General features: G+C 45.3%; 4 protein-coding genes across 10 annotated transcripts in view; 2 read left to right on the top strand and 2 right to left on the bottom strand.

Moving 5' to 3' along the window:
- caska (calcium/calmodulin-dependent serine protein kinase a) overlaps positions 1 to 17,209 on the bottom strand; it is a 134,818-nt gene that overhangs the window by 41,977 nt on the left and 75,632 nt on the right. The window lies entirely within an intron of this gene.
- On the top strand, positions 1,927 to 5,146 carry gpr34b (G protein-coupled receptor 34b). The gene is made up of 3 exons (XM_083775956.1): positions 1,927 to 2,051; positions 3,355 to 3,960; positions 4,101 to 5,146. Exons 2-3 carry the CDS (start codon positions 3,377 to 3,379, stop codon positions 4,663 to 4,665), a joined length of 1,149 nt encoding a protein of 382 aa, XP_083632082.1. The 5' UTR covers positions 1,927 to 2,051; positions 3,355 to 3,376; the 3' UTR covers positions 4,666 to 5,146.
- LOC310866405 (putative G-protein coupled receptor 82) lies at positions 11,020 to 12,995 on the top strand (the record flags this gene model as incomplete). The annotated part of the gene is made up of 3 exons (XM_083776011.1): positions 11,020 to 11,862; positions 12,040 to 12,183; positions 12,759 to 12,995. The coding sequence occupies 3 exons, from the start codon at positions 11,020 to 11,022 to the stop codon at positions 12,993 to 12,995; spliced, it is 1,224 nt and encodes a 407-aa protein (XP_083632137.1).
- On the bottom strand, positions 14,629 to 15,261 carry LOC310867134 (NADH-ubiquinone oxidoreductase subunit 8-like; the record flags this gene model as incomplete). Its single annotated transcript, XM_083776958.1, has 1 exon — positions 14,629 to 15,261. The coding sequence occupies one exon, from the start codon at positions 15,259 to 15,261 to the stop codon at positions 14,629 to 14,631; it is 633 nt and encodes a 210-aa protein (XP_083633084.1).

Below are 17,209 nucleotides of genomic sequence, written 5' to 3'. Positions count from 1 at the left end.
AAACAGGTTTTCAATGTAATGAGTCCCGGGATGCAGGGATGGTCTTTTGGATGAGTCCCAGCGTGGACATTTTATGAGTCCCACTTCAACAACGTTAGGAGTCATATTTCTCAATTTTCACAAATTGCAGCATTTGATTTTATATGGTTATAATAACCATTTCTGCTTCTGTTTTCTACATGAATATAACCACATTATAACTAAAGCTAGCAAAAATAAACTAGAATAAAAAACAGTACAGTCGTTTTATTGCGTCCCTTAACTATAAACTGTGTTTTGGGATGCAAAATGCACCCTATTTTAATCTCTGGAATCTGAAACATATGTCTTGATCGTATCACTAGTGTGCACAGTGTGTGTGTGTGTGTGTGTGTGTGTGTGTGTGTGTGTGTGTGTGTGTGTGTGTACACTGTCGGCGTAGCAGCAAAAAGTGCAGACATTATTTTTTTAGAATTGCATCCGTTTGGTGTCCTTTGTTTCAACAACATCAACTGTTTTAGAGAAACGAGACAAAGTCAAAACCTATCCTAGGTATAGCCTAAATGCTACATGCTTTGAAACAAGGGTTAATGGGAGAGCCGACGCTCGGCTGAGGTGAGTTACGGTATGAGTAGCCTCGACATTTTTATTTCCAAGGGAGAAGTTGGCCGAGTCCACTTCAATTCGGCATAGAGTAGTGCAAACGTCGATCACTCTCTGCTGATTTCTGACCGTCGCACCTTTGTTAAATTGACGCACACACGCACACACATACACACACACTCTCTCTCTCTCTGTCGCTCTAATTAATTAGTCTAATGTCGCGCAGCTGCGTCTAGATTCTCCCGGCGGATCCTGCCGGGAGCTGCCTAATGCCATAGAAAGCATAGGTGGAGCCCAGGCTACTGTCTGAGTCACTGACTGTCACCATTGGATCAGAGGCCTTGATGTTTATAATGGAGAAAAGTGTGTTTGGCATTTTGATAAAATCCTGCCACCCCACCCTGTGTGAAGTGTGAATGGTGTTGATAGTGTGATGTGGTGCAGACTGTTGAACCACAAAGACTATAAATAGGGTTTTGGTACTCTTACAAGATAATTGTGAAGAACTGGTATGAAATGGAGTAGCTAGCTACAAGTTGTCTGAACTCAATAACACCACACTAAAATGTAATGATACTGTAACTGTAGGCCTATTGGGTTTTTTCCAACAACTCAACTCATTGCTACACATTGAAGCATATCCAAGCATATTCACAATAATTCACCATTAGTACTTAAGAAACGTTATAACTTGAGATACTGACGTCGGTCTGGTTTGCGGCTATACCGTCTCCATGGGTGGCAATTTAAACTCGTCCCTGGCTCATCTCCACTAGCCATTGTTTTGATTACTCGGATGGCAACGAAGTGGCTATTTCTGGTACCCATCTGGTACCCATCTCTTACAGTACATCAGAAGGCTGTACAGTACACTGGGCAGGTACCTCTGTATTATAATCAGAGCCCGTGTGGGACAACATGCCGTAAACACAAGCGGTGAGAGAGTGAGTGCTCTGTGATTCCTCTGTCTAATCAAAAGTTGTGCTCTTCTGTAGTCCCTGCCCCACCTCTCTGACACCCACTGCTCTGTGGTTTGGAGGCTCTGGCTTCCTTCCTCCAACAATCAAAAAAGCATCACCGCATGCTTCTCTTCAGCATTTCTCCGTCTAGCTTCTCTCGTGACTCGCGAGCACAGCTGTGTACAGCTGTACACAAAGTGAAGCGGGAGCAGAGAGGGGAGAGGATTTCCCTGTGGCGTTATATGTAGTCTATGAAAAGTGATATCATGAGGATTGGTTGCTAAATGGATGGGCAAGAAGCACATTAAGAAAGGAAATGAGTCTATCAATCTGTAGACTTTTTCCATCAGATTCGACAAAAGGAGAAACTGTGGGATGAGTCAGAGGAAAAGAAAGTGCACTGTAGGAGTCACAAGGGGGCTACCGTTCCGTGTTTGATTCTCTGCCGCCACACGGTCACACAGGGAAAACAAGAGCACTTCAACAAGCCATATGGACTGCATTCACACGGTGAGTACTACACTTTCCTCTGTACACCATTAGTGTGATTTTTTCTGGTTCTGGTTCTCTGCAAACTTAAAATGTGTTGGGTATCTATTGAGGGTTCCGATCTTTTGATGTGACCTCATTATTTTTTGCACAAAATAAATTATTGTGCGCCGTTGAGGAGTACAGCTAGTTAGATGTAAACCAACTTCTATGTAATATCCCCTCCCATTAGCTAATCTAACTGATCTTTGGATAAGATGTACCGTCCTAAACTATAGCCTTAGTTTTAAGGTCTACACAAGGTGAGATCCTCTATGTACACCGCGACACGCAACAAAGTATATAACAGCCAGGCTTTAACCCATTAAAGACGGAAAGCCATTTTTGGGTTGTTGTTGCCATGTTGTACAGTATATAGAAACATATTTCTAAAATTTGAATACATATTTCAAGTTAAAACCCAAACCACATCAATCCAGTTGCAACTATCCTTCCTGCCATTGGGGAGAATGGTTGCAACTTAAAATTGCAAGTACGGGTAGTTGCATGGCATGCATGCATCATTGGTGTGGTTTTAGGCTTTAGAATCGCCCTCAGGTCTAAATTGGTGAAGTTTGGTTGAGTAGAACGTCTTGCTTGAACTACTGCTGAGATGGTCGGCTGGGCAGGCTAAGAGGGCAGGATTAATGTCGACCCGGTCTAAAACCACACAGCTGGCCCTCGGCCATCACATACACCAGCGCTGGAGAATGCGAGCTCTTCCCAAGAGGACTAGAACAACTCCAAAACACATTATACAGTAGTTAATCTACTAATCATTAAAGGGACACTTCACCCTTTTTGCAATAAAATATATGTTAATGACGTTTAGAAGCTTTAGAACACTTTCCTGGGGGTCTTTATGTGTGTAATATGTGGTTTTAGCTATTTTAGATTGTAGCAGTGAGCACAGTGTCCCTGATGTCATGGACACTGGGCTCACTACCTTCCTGGACTACAATTCCCATAATTCTTTGGTGCACTGCTCCTCCTTGTGGATTGGGGGAGAGCTGTCTTACTGAGACAACATGTAGTCCAGGAAGGAAGTGAGCCCAGTGTCCGTGACATCAGAGACACCGGGCTCACTGCTACAATCTAAAATATCTAAAACCACATATTACATACATAAAGACCCCCAGGAAAGTGTTCTAAAGCTTCTAAACGTCATTAATTAACATATATCTTTTTGCAAAAAGGGTGAAGTGTCCCTTTAATACAACTGGCCACATGTATAAAAAAAAACTAAACAAATATAAATGTTTTCCCCTCTTTTTCCTCCGTGTAGTGCTGAGAAACTAACACCTAACATGATGGCCGCTTTGTTTCCGACGACCACGACTGCCGCGAGCACGCACCGACCCTCCCTTTTCCTCTTCACCGACGCCGCCGCCAACAGCAGCCAGGCGACCCCGATAATCACGCCCGAGCCCTGCGTCCTGGACGACAGCTCGCTGCGCGTCCCCCTGGCGGTCCTCTACTCGCTGCTCTTCGCCCTGGGCCTGGCCGGCAACCTGCTGGCCCTCTGCGTGTTCTTCAGCGTGAGCTCCAAGCGCAACTCCGTCCGCGTGCTCCTCGTCAACGTGGCCTTCGCGGACCTGCTGCTGGTGGTGTGTCTGCCCTTCAGGGTGCTCTACCACAGCCGGAACAACCGCTGGGACATGGGCCCCACCGTGTGCAAGGTGGTGGGCAACCTCTTCTACATGAACATGTACATCAGCATCACGCTGCTGGGGCTGATCAGCGTCGACCGCTACCTGACCATCCAGCGTGGCGCGCGGTACCGGCCCAACGCCAGGAGATGGAGCACCGTGGCCTGCTCCGTCATCTGGGCCATGGCGTCGGTCACGTGTCTGGTGATGGTGTTCTCGAAGAAGGAGGGGGACGTTAGCAGGTTGGTGATCTCTTTAATCAAACTAAACGATCATGTCTCAAAGTTTTACATTTGACGCAACAGTCCCTGTATGTACTGTGTATATAGGCGTGCTACCAGCATCACAAACTAATAGTCTACATACTCCATGTCTCGAATAGGTGTTTCCAATATAAAAACCTCCAGAATGCAAAGTGGAAAGCCTACGTCAACCTCTCCCTGGTGGCCGTCTTCTGGCTCGCGTTCTTCGCGCTCGTCGTGTCCTACGGGAAGATCGCCCAGAAGCTCCTGAGGACGTCGCGGGAGAAGCCCGACCTGCCCAACGCGCAGCGCTACGCCCGGACCGCCAAGAAGTCCTTCTTTGTCCTGTTCCTGTTCACCGTCTGCTTCGTCCCCTATCACCTGGTCCGGGTGTTCTATATATACACCCAGGTCGCGCACAACACGTCCTGTTTGCGGAGGGGCGTCGTCGACAAGGCCAACGAGGTGGCTCTGCTGCTTTCCGCCCTGAGCAGTTGCCTGGACCCCGTCATGTACTTCCTGTTGTCCTCGTCCGTGAGAAAGGAGGTGCTGCGATTGGTGGGCAACGTGTTGGTCACGCGAGAGGGCACGGGTACCCTGGGGGGGGGCAGCTCCACTGTCGACGCGGCGAACGGGAATAGGAACGCCGTCGGTGGCGGTGCACAGGCGTCGACTGGGAGTAGGAATGCTGCCGTTGGACACTAGGCACTAGTTAAGTCAATAGTGTGCCAGGTCAATTGGAAATCACAACATACATATTCTGTTTGCAATGATATTCATTGTTTACGTTGTCTTTTTTTTTGCATTAATCCACGACCCCACAGAGGTTAGGAAATGGCAGATGCCAACTGAAAGTTATTGCAGATTCTGAGATGGCATGATATAACATTTGCCTAAAAAAATGGAGGTCCCAGATGGCCATTAAATCATTGTCTTGGCACTAAGCAGTAAAAGTAAGTAAGTAGCCTTGGGACTCAGGAGCCCATAGGCGTAGCTTAGGGCAGGAGCCTAGCTCCTGTTTCTGTAGCACCACCTGGACATGAGTGGCAAGCAGGGAGGCATTGGGTCCAATTGTTATAGTCTTTGGTATGACCCGCCCAGGGTCACAGTAGCAGTGATCAGCGATAACCTTGCTCTCGTGAAGATCAGTGGACAACAGGCAAAGACTTTAAACAAAAAGGTCCACAGCACAACGGTCCTTGTGAGGTGCCAGACAACGGGGAAAATACTAGTAATGAAAACATGTATAGCCGTACGCCAATAGATATCACATAGACACAGAGAAGAAACCAACTGACAGACAAACTGCCTTCTTCAGGCCCCTGAAGAAGGCAGTTTATCTGTGTCCACAATAAACGTTCGGTATCGGCAGCTACGAGTGTGTGACAACAAGCAAAGAATCATGAAACCAGCATCAGAGGGAATTAAAGAAAAGAACACATGGATGAAAACTCTGCATGCGCCAACATCTCTTGTTCTGCATGTTGTTCCTAAAATATGACAGATGTTTTGACCTTGATTTTATGTCATTTTGATCCCAACCTTGATAGTGATCTTGACCTTTGAGACCAAATAATTTAACGATCTCTTTGAGGAAACCTACTCCGAATTACCACCATGTTTCATGAAAATCCCCCCCATGCATACGTACATTTGTTATTTTGTTCACAGACATACACCACATACACACAGACAGGAGTTCTTACAAAACTGCACGTAATTATTGTGCAAACATTTTCTGCTGGCGTTCTCTTTATTTCTAACCATTCATTTGTGTGCTCAGGCACTGTTGAAATAAAACTAGCAGATGAACAAAGTGAGCTCACAGCCATAGGACATGCTGATACATTATGATGAAATCAAATGAAAGGGAATAGCGACTTTACAGACTATCAAGACAGTGGGTAGTCATCAGAATCTTTTATCAGAGAAACCTATGGAGAACAAGCCACACGTTTTATTAAGCATGGGTCTGAGTTCTGCCGGTTTCTTATGATCTCATCTGTATGCTGTTACTCTGCTTGAATCTTCCTAATAAATTGACTACACTTCACCCTGACTGGATATTAATAATATTTTCCATTCGTTTTTACCACTTCAGCCCCTATTCAATAATGTTTGAAAAAGCCACTCTACAGTACAAGCTCACAACGTGTCACAATCGGTCACAAATGCAACAATGTTGTGAGCTTGTATAACTGCCATTTTGAACATTTTCCACACATAATGACATGCCCGAAATAGGCGCCGGTTTAAACCGGTTAAAATGCCACATCAAAATGTCACCGCTTTTGAGACCTGTGTCAAAGAAACAAGATGCATTTTAAAGGGAGAGTTCATACAAAAAACTATAGCAGAGGTTCCCTATGGAGACACAAATAGGCTCCTTTGGGTCTCCATGGGGAACCACTGCTGGTAATTAAATGATTGGCTTAGAAGTGCGACGAAAACAAAAACATATCCATTAATTCAAGTCTCCATGGGGTGAGTAATCAATAGGGGGAAAAGGGTCATTTTGGGGGTGAACTATCCATGTAAGACAACACAACTCGCATTGTATAACTTGATCATTTCTGGTTTTGTATGACATCAGTTCAAACATGAATTACAATGTGATGATAATGGCACACAGGGAAATGTGAGCCCTCGTCTACAAAACCAACACTCTTTACTGCCCAACCAGTTAAAACAGCAGCACCACCACCCCAAGGCAGATGATAAATGGACAATAGACAACATAGACGAAATTACCATTGAAGAGTGCCCTCCACTGGATTATGTCTAATGGTGCAATGGTTAGGGTTTACACTAGCAGGGGATTACTTCATATCTTCTGGCAACTGTGATAAGTTACTTTATTGCTGCTTCAATGCTTTAAAAGATTTGAAACTACTTTGTTAGTGTTGCTTTTTTGACACCCACATTTTGCACACATACTTGTAACAAAAAAAAATACTACTCTTGAATCTTGACCACATTATTGCAACTTTTACTTGGTACAATTCCAGCCCAGAGTCCTGAGATGAGACCCGTGTTGCTTGTCCCTCCTCCTCCTCTCTGCCATTTGTCTTTCTTATCTAAATAAATAAATACTGACCACCCAAAAGAATGTATTCATTCTCCAGTAAGCAATACTGTTACATACATACAGTACAAATAATAAATACAATCAATATAAAAAAACGAAAAGCATGCATGTAAATAAGTCATGTCTCCTTTCTAGATGGTATTTCTCCTTTCTATCCAACAGGCCACAACAGGTGATATTTAATTTGGCGCTCTCTGACAGGGCAGTAAGCCATAAAGGGGCTCCCCAGGGGACAGTTAGTTCAACCCTTTTGTTTACCCTATACACAAATGACTGTGTCAATTTATACTGTAGATAGCCAAATATATGTATTTGTGTATCGTCTGCCAGCTCATTCAATGCTAGTCGGCCACTTTTCACATCAATGTACTAATTCTAACTCGACTACGGCTGTCAATCTAACAGCTGAGCGGACTGACTCCTCCATGCTCACCTTCAGTCTGTCAGCCAATCTGTACTTGTGCAGCTATTTGTGTGTCGCCCTTATCTGTAGTATATATCCTTATGACTATTGAGAATAGCATCTGTTAACCCATTTTGACCTGGGAACGATTCTAAAAATGTCTTTCTAAGTCAAATCATGACAGTTTTCTGATAAACCTCTGTTTCTATGTCAGTGGTTCTCAACCCTTTTCATGCCAAGGACCCCGAGAATAAATAAATACGAATGTAAAGAATGTATTCATTCTCCAGTAAGCAATACTGTTACATACGGTACAAATAATAAATACAATGAATATAAAAAACCCCGAAAAACATGTATGTAAATAAGTCTCCTTTCTAGATGGTAATTCTCCTTTCTATCCAACAGGTGATATTTAATTTGGCGCTCTCTGACAGGGCAGTAAGCCGTAAAGGGGCGCCCCAGGGGACAGTTAGTTCCTCCCTTTTGTTTACCCTATACACAAATGACTGTGTCAGCTCACAGTCCAGTCAGTGTGTAGTCAAGTTCTCCGACGACACTGTTATCCTTCGTTTACTCACAAGTGAAGGTAACGCCAGTAACCTGGTGCGATGAACCTCACTTACAAGTTAATGCACGGAAAACTGAGGAGATTGTAGTGGATCCCATGTAGGTCTATAGGTGACCACACCACGATCACCATGCATGGTCATGACATCAAACAGGTCACCTCCGGCCGGCACTCCCATGTGACAAGTATGTGTGCAAAAGGTACAGCAGCGCCTTCATTTTCTCCGGAGGCTCAGACTTTTTGGTGTAAGTATACGAAACATAATGCTGATCTTCTATAGAGATAGTATAGAGTCAATTCTAAGGTATGGTATCACCAGTTGTTTTGGAAACCTAACTGTAAAGTACAAATCTGAGATCCTTAGATTAGCCAAAATGGCAGGGAAGATCACGGGTATGTCTACACCTCCGATCACCCCCCTAGGTCATCTTTGAGCAGGCCACCATTGGACAGGCTAATAAAATCCTTGGGGTCCAAGACAAATTTCTCCTTCGGGAGACAAAATAAAGACACCTCGAACCTTGATGTATGAACAAAGAAGCGATTCCTACTGTCTGCACTTTGCCAGTGCAACTTGCAAAAACATATTGTTCCACACAGGATTCTGGGTGGATTGAAAACACATTTCTAGTTGCAACATAGTGAATGTCATATCGCTACTTTGTTCCAGAATTTCAAAATGTGGATTGTTTGTTGTTGTTCATCTTATTTTCAGGAGTAGACAAAGACCAGATTAAGAATCAGTGCCCAGACTCTATAGGATCAGAATTGGATTAGAAGAAATGTTGGTGCTCACGGCAGATAATCCAGTAGTAGACGGCAGTTTATTCTCATCCATTTACATGTTGGGGGCATAATGAATTATGTATCAGAAAAAAAAAAAAGATGTATTACATTTCTCAAAATTCAGCCCTCATACTGTGCTATCTATATTATCCCATTCTGAACGGGCACCCATTTTGGTGTTGGCATCATGTTATGCTTTAGCTATTGAAAAATAGCAGATCTACAAGCTCATATCGCGCCACCGAGTGGCGCGATACGAGCTTGTAGGTCTGCTATTTTTTGAAAAATCGAAGAACGACTGACATTTTTAGAATCTGAACTCAGGTCAGAATGGATTAATCAGACCAGTGTGTGTCCGGCGGAAACCTCGTATGAATCTGATCTCAGGTCAGAATGGGTTATAGATAGCACAGTATGAGGGCACCTCGCTGCTCAGCTTCACACAGACCAAGGTTCCATTTCTGCCACAACCAGGGGTCTCCAACAACCAGCACTATCCCTGTTGCTGGGTTCCACCGGAAGTGCACCACCGTCCTATAGACCAGGGGTTTTCAACTGATTATGAACCAGGGACCACCACCCTGACTGAGAATCAACTTGGGGACCACTGTTGTGTTGGGATGGGGGATATGGGCGTTGTGTGGGGGGGAAATTAACCTTCCATATTAAATTCATGTTGCTATTGTAACTTACTGTATGTATGAGCGAGCAGACACATGCAATTAATTATGGGCACATTTCCTTATAATGGTGACTCAACCAGTCGATCAGTTTCCCTTGAGATTCTACCTCCCTTTTCTGTGGAAGTTCTTGACGTCCGACAACATCGACGCGGCATCATGTCACCACGTCATTTACAGCATTGTTTCTGAACTTGTGGTCAATACAATACGTTTAAATACAAATCTTCACTTTCCTACATTACTAAATGCATGGTCAGGGACCACATGCAATACCTTCACGGACCACCAGTGGTCCACGGACCACCTGTTGAAAACCCATGATCTATAACATGATACAAGTGAAACAATATGCTACCACTGAAAGACAGACAGTCACTATGCCAAACCACACTCGCATTTCCCATGCTTTCGTCATACTGTCACTTCCACAATAATTCTTCACATACTGTACATGCATTACAAATGAATTGTAATGCAGTTTAAGCATTTCATCCAGTGCAGCTTACAAAAGGTTAGAGTAAGTGCCATGAGCACTTGGCAAACAACAGGGTGAATGGTCATAGCAATAGCATGAATGAGATATACAGTATGAAACACACCTGCTGTAGCTACAGTATAGGGTTCTCAGCGACAGTATAATGCAACTTCCTCTTCCCCTATATTAGAAAAGTACATACAACTTACAAGAAGCTTACTCATTCTGTGTGCATTTTGTTAGCGGAGAGTTGACGTCGAAAGCCCTGCGATTCCGAATGTGATTGGTATGTATGACGCAAGGCATTGATCAGAGTGCAGTGCCAATTTGTCAATTTTAGAGTTGTCAAAGGTAAAAGTTTATGGCTTGTATGACAATCACTCAGATAATTACTTATTGATTATATGTTGACATGATGTATTGCGTGAGGTACATAGTCAATTATGTATCACCTTCTGTATCACCTGTGTTAAAAATATGATGGAAAATGTTGTTCAATGATGTTTTACATCTTCTTGGAGGAAATGTTTCTCTATAAAAGTGACTATCAAATGGTCAGCATAACTATTTATTTACACTGCTCAGCTCATCCCAAATGACAATTTACATGTGTAGTTGTATTTCTCAATATGGCTTTTCATAAATACTGTACATTTCACACTGGTATTTATTAACCTGCCCATTTACCGTAAGTCCTAGGTTAAGCATTCGTACTTGAAAATCAAAGCCCAGGGATAACATGGTTTATATTGTAGACAACTCAAGCAGGATCTTTGGACAAAGACTTTTGCTTTTTTTCTAACCATGATTTCACTAGCGAACTTAACCCCAGTGATTTAGGTGATAACTGTGCTCTGGATGGGGGTTCAGGAAGATTGTGGATATTATACCACTTTCAAAGGTGTAGGCGTGAAGCTTACTGTAAGCTCAGGGCTAAGAGAAATGTAAGCCTGGACTAACAGAGGTTGGTTTTCAACCAATAGCTAAGTGTTGTGGGAAAAGACCTAATGCTGTATATCTCTCTCTCTCACCCCATTGTCCATTTGTAGCTCAATGGAGAATTCACCCTACTCGTCCCTGTCGGTTAACAGCTGCCTCTCGACCCCCGCGTCCGACCCGGACCCCACGTTCTCCCTCTGTCCCACGCACGCCACCCTCACCTTCCTCACCTCCATGTACGCTCTCCTCTTCCTCACCGGCCTCCCGGGCAACGCCCTGTCTCTGTGGGTGTTCCTGCGTTGCATCTCCTCCCGGACGCCCACTCACGTCTACCTGGGCCACCTGAGCTTCTCCAACCTGCTGCTGGTCCTCACCGCGCCCTTCCTGGCGGCCTACTACCATAGCGGTCTGTCGTGGCCGCTGGACGGGCTGGCGTGCCAGCTCGTGCTGCACGTCGCCACGCCGGTGCTCCACGTCAACATCTACGTCGGCATCGCCCTCCTCACCTGGGTGGCCCTCAACCGCTTCTCCACCCTCGTCCAGCACACGCACGCCGCCCGGCCCAGCGCCTGCCTCACCCTGCTGCCGCCCGGCGTCTTCGCCGGCCTGAAGAAGGCGTCCGTGGCGCGGGCCGTGTGCGCCGCCGTCTGGGTGCTGGCGGTGGGCGCCGTCGTTCCCGTGACGGTGTATTACTCCAAAAAGGAAGTCATGAGGGCAGTGGGCGGAGCGGGCGGAGCGAGGCAGGAGGTGTGTTACAGCCCCGAGGTGGAGATAGGGGGCCGTCTGTCCAGGGCGTCCACCGTGGTCGCCGTGGCCGCGTTCTTCGCGTGCTTCCTGCTGGTGCAGATGTGCTACGTGACGGTGCTGAGGCACGTCAGGCGCTCACGCCGCAGCACGAAGATCACCGGCTCGCAGAGGCTGCTGGCACGAGTGTTCCGGAACATCGTGGTCATCCAGGTGAATTGGTGTTTAGACTATATGTACTGCATTTACCTGATGAAATGATTGTGTTCATGTATCCAAGATACAGTTATTGCGACTTCAATGGACTTTTATAGTCACTATAAATTTGAATGCACGATATTTGACTTTTAAATAATCAGAATTTCCTTGTCTTACTACAACTCTTGCCAGGTGGTTCTGGTTGTATGTCTTCTACCACACCACATATTCAAGCCCATCTTTGTCTCTTTGGTCCAACAACAACAACTGACGGTTCCAGCACCCAGTCACACCACAAATCACCACCACTGTCATCCACTCTCCGGCCTCGTTGAGGTGAGCAAATGTTGCCCTGTAAATCAACGGCCATGCTTTTCATTTACTGATCTATTCTATAGTACACAGCGTCCATGGCTAGAAAAACAGGATGCAATATGTGGTACAGTATATGTAGAAAAAGGAACAGCAATGTCTGTGTCCGCCTATCTATGTGTTTTTCACCTACTGTATGTGTCCATGTGACGTTAATGAGCACGAGTATGACTAGTACCATTAGGGGCGCTGTTGTGCCAGAAACATAGAGAGAGAGAGTGCTGCACTGTTGTCTGCTAATGAGAGAGAGAGAGAGCAAACAGTTTGCTATGGTGTGATACTCATTTTGGGTGGGAACCCCTTTTGGTGTTTTAAAAACATTGTTATAATTTAGCTATTGAAAACTAGCAGATCTACAAGCTGGCGTGCTATGAGCTTGTAGGTCTGCTATTTTTGAAAAATCGTGAAAATATTTATTTCAGAAAACTGGAGGATTTAGAAGATTTCTTTTTTTTTTTTTAATTTCGAGGTCAGGCCTAAATGGGTTAAAATGACATAGTCTAAAAATAAATATGTATTTGTCTTCATCTTCCCTCAAGTTGAAAAACTGTCTGCTCCTTCTGACCGCTGTGAGGGGCTCAGCTGACCCCGTGATGTACTTCCTGCTGGACAAGACCTTCCACAAGCATGCCATGAGCCTCTTCAGATGCTGGCCACAACCCTCTGGCAGCCATTTGTCTGGCTCAGTGTCGGACAAAGCCAATGAGAAGATTGGGGCACTGGGGCAGGGACAGAAATCCTTCCAGTCCAGCCGAGTCTATGAGTCTACGAGCTAAAAATAATAATTGTGAAAACATGTGCAAATCTATATATTCTTTATTATTATATATATTTATATATATGCTTCTGGGGCATCCCCGGAACAACATATTTTCAGATGGGGGGGTCGGCGGTAACCTGACGCTGCCAGATCCAAGAAGCTTGCTACACAAATTTGTTTCACAGCTTATTGGGATCTGGGATCGCGGAAGCAAATTCGATGACGGGGCTGTTCCTTTTTTTCAAGATACTTGGTAGATGATTGGATGGGACCGTCGGTCTATCACCGTGTGGGCGTGCAAACACAACCAATCATATTGACGTGTCTATATAGTTTCACATCCGGTTTCGCACATATCCCGCCCTTAGCTCACGCTGATTGGTCCGGTACGGAACGGATTTTTGTCAGCTCAACTACCTGAGAGATCCCAGATGAGTGCTGTGTTGGGGAACATGGTTACCCAATACCGCCCTCATCTGGCAGCGTCAGGTTAGGTCGGCGGCTAAATAGAGATAATTCTGGGGGTTTGAGGTTTTGAGCACCACTGAAACATATGTGCACTGCTCAGTGGGACAGCAAACTAAGAATTAAAAGTCACTTCACCACAAGCACAAATGGGTTATGCACAAGGAACTTTGATTGAAATAACATTTTGAGATAATGTTCAATTGATTGAATTCCTGTAAGCTATTGAATGTTCATTAACGTGCACTTCTCAATACATTTACGATCTTGTGTGATATCATGAACCATCCAATCCTCTCATCTGGGACAGGTCTAGAATCAGAACTAAACAAAGAAGCAACTTTCAGTTTTTTTTTTTTTTATCCCTGCCTTTTATTGAGATTCAAAAAGTATTATTTTGCACTGTAAATGTACTGTTATTTAAAAATAATTACTGTATTCAAATGTCCTTTTTATATACTACCTTAGGGGGCCACATCCCCTATCACTATGACTCAGACATAACTATAGAGTTCACTATGACTCGAGTCATAAACACATAAACATACAAAGAGTAACCATTGCAGCTATACCTACCTACATGTAAATATGGTGCGTGTCATGCTGACTGTGACAGCGTGACGTAACCGACTAACCGCATCATGACAGACTCCAACGATCACATAAGGATCCATATAAGGAGCTCCACGTCAAATACGACCATATATGGAGATCCGGGTTGACCGTCGCTCTAACCTCTTGAGTGTGGTTGATGCAACGTACGGTATTTTCAACAACACGTCGGACACAACAGAAACCATGTATTATTGAGGCTATATACAGCTTTTGTTCCCACATGTCTCATATTTGCCATTGACAATGAAAGGAGAAATTAAGTCATAATTATGTGCCTCAAATATGACGAAAACTCGGTGGCAACAAACATTAAATGCCATTGACAATGAAGGGAAAAACTACGTCATATGTAGACGAGCAAATCGGCTAACCCATCACATAAATTCAGTTGTTCATGAGATGATGTATGATGATGTATAATGATAAGAGCGCCCCTCACTTCACACAGTGGTGATTTTTGGATGTCTCGTGATGGTTATCACATTTTGGGAAAGTGGCTATGGCCGATTTTAGCCTAAAGATAGTTTTTCGTGCAAAACAAATGCTTGCAACGGGCGCCGCGCGCTGTCTTATCGGTAGGGGTAATCTGCCTTTATGTTGGCGGCGATCTCCGCCTCCCACTTGTCTCCGTTGTTGAGCAGCTTCTCCTTGTTGTAGAGCAGCTCCTCGTGGGTCTCCGTGGAGAACTCAAAGTTGGGGCCCTCCACGATGGCGTCCACGGGACAGGCCTCCTGGCAGAACCCGCAGTAGATGCACTTGCTCATGTCGATGTCGTAGCGCGTCGTCCTCCGGCTGCCGTCGGCGCGCGTCTCCGCCTCGATGGTGATGGCCTGCGCGGGGCAGACGGCCTCGCACAGCTTGCAGGCGATGCAGCGCTCCTCTCCGGACGGGTACCGGCGCAGGGCGTGCTCCCCTCGGAAGCGGGGCGACAGAGGGCCCTTCTCGAACGGGTAGTTGATCGTGGCGGGTTCCCTGAACAGGTAGCTCATGGTCATGCCCAGTCCTCTGAACAGCTCCGTCCACAGCAGCGTCTGGGCAGCGCGGTCCGTGATGGACCTGAGATCCGTGGGAACGTCCCGAGCGTTTACATACTTGAATCCTTCCCAGTGTGATGATACGGAGAACGCCCTCACTGTACTCTGGCTGGCCGTAAAGGTGGCTGGCCTTGGCACAGAGTATAGTAAGTGCAATGTCTTTAACATGTACTCGCTATTTGGATTCCTCAGAACAGCGGGGTGGACCTGGCATGCACGAGGACACCAAGGCTTTTATGAGTGTTTATATGCCGGTGTAGTCTCCATACATGGATACGTTTACATTTGTGACATGGAGATTTACAGGCGTCTTCACCGCTTGGAAATCTACATATAATATGGGCATGTGCCATGTTACGTTTGTGACCTTAAAGGTCCACCTATGCATCCGCCTACGTTTGTGACATCCAACGCCAATTTATTTATACAGGTATAAGAAAGACTGCAAATGTTTTATTGAATCAATTTCCATCTGAAATTAAAGGACGCTTGAACTGGCTGCAGCAATCTGCAGGCAACATAAAGTTTAAATTTTAGTCTAACCTCACCGTCTATACAAGGGGAAAGTGGCAGAAGTGGTGTGCTGCCCCCACTTTCCACTGCTGTTTTCGCCCATTATACGTCGATAACACACTTCAGCGTTGCGCCGTGCTATTGAGCGCTATTGACATTGCTCCCTACCATTTCTGCCATATTTATTGTCTTTGCCCCATTTCGCCTCTGCAGCCCACCACAACGGACCGCTCCGAAAGGCAACGCCATTAGCCGATCATGTGACACAGTGCAATGCATGTTGGGTTACAGGTGCATGATGGGAAGACTTTTTGTATTACTGCTGCTGCTGCTACTGCTACTGCTACTACTTCTACTTCTTCTACTACTTACTACTACTACTGCTGCCAGTGCTACTTGAAAATGCCCCCACCCAGTCATTATGTCTGTGTCCCTTTTATGCCCATATTTGGAGTCATTTGTCAGGCATGCCCAGATATGGAGTGTATATGCAGATGTCAGAACAACAGTGTGACATCAGAACAGGCCAGCTCCATATATGGAAATATAGAGGTGATCAAGGCCTCGTGACATCGCGTGATGTCATCAATATTAACAAATGAAATGCTCGCGACGGAACATTCCGCCAATTAGAATCCAACCGGCAGCCGCTGTTGGCGGAACGTTACGTCAGATCTCGATTGGAACATTGGCGCTTTCTAGAGCAAGGATGGACTCATTTTAGCTCGCTAGCGTTGGCGCTAATTATTTAGCATCTGAGATGGCCGCCCCAAACCAGACGTGCATCCAGCATCCAAACCAAGTAGACCCGGGTCGGCGTTGGCTCTTGTGTCCACCAGGTGGCAGTTACATGTTAAGCCCATATATGGAGATGCCCGATGTCATCAATAATGGCCAGCAACTCTACATCTGACCTCAAACCCTTAGATCTCCATATATGGAGCTGACCTGTTCTGACATTCCATAATGTTGATCCTTCCCCATCCATCCTTCCTCTTCGTTGTCTCCCTTTTGACTGACACCTGTCCATTTAAACTCTAGACGGGCCCGCCCCAAAGTCATTAGTGCAGCCGCGCCCGGCAACCGGAGACACAGTTAAATAACTATGAGCATGTGCACGCACGTGCACACGCACACGCACACACACACACGAAAGGGGTTATTAGCCAAATTAGCCAAGCGAAGAATTTCCTTATGTCACACTTGTTTACCCCAATCAATGTAATCTGCACTCTTTCTTAATCAAAGGATTTTCCCCCGCTCATCTTCTCAGAGTAGCACTCCTCACCAAGTCATTACTGCAGTAATTCACATGATTCCCCAATTGTTCAGCCTCATTACGGTTACGGATGCCGATGGCCCACATGAAAGTGTGTTATGTGCGTGTGTGTGCGTGTGTGCATATGTCAATATATGTGACCAGATTTGACTGAGAGACTGCCATCGCACAAATTCCAGCTTTTCACCAGAGGAGAAAAACTTTTTTTTTGTACATATGAAATAAATTCTTAAACATGTAGCTAGGTGTAATGTTAGAGACCACAGAAGTGAACCTTTCAAGCCTGTTTTCTCAACTCGCTGTTTTCTGCAAAACATCACTCTA

The sequence above is a fragment of the Protomyctophum parallelum genome, assembly GCF_964188405.1.
Source record: "Protomyctophum parallelum genome assembly, chromosome: 11".
NCBI classification, from domain to species: domain Eukaryota; kingdom Metazoa; phylum Chordata; class Actinopteri; order Myctophiformes; family Myctophidae; genus Protomyctophum; species Protomyctophum parallelum.
The sequence above is the reverse complement of the archived record's forward strand: the minus strand, read 5'-3'. Positions and strand labels throughout refer to the sequence as shown.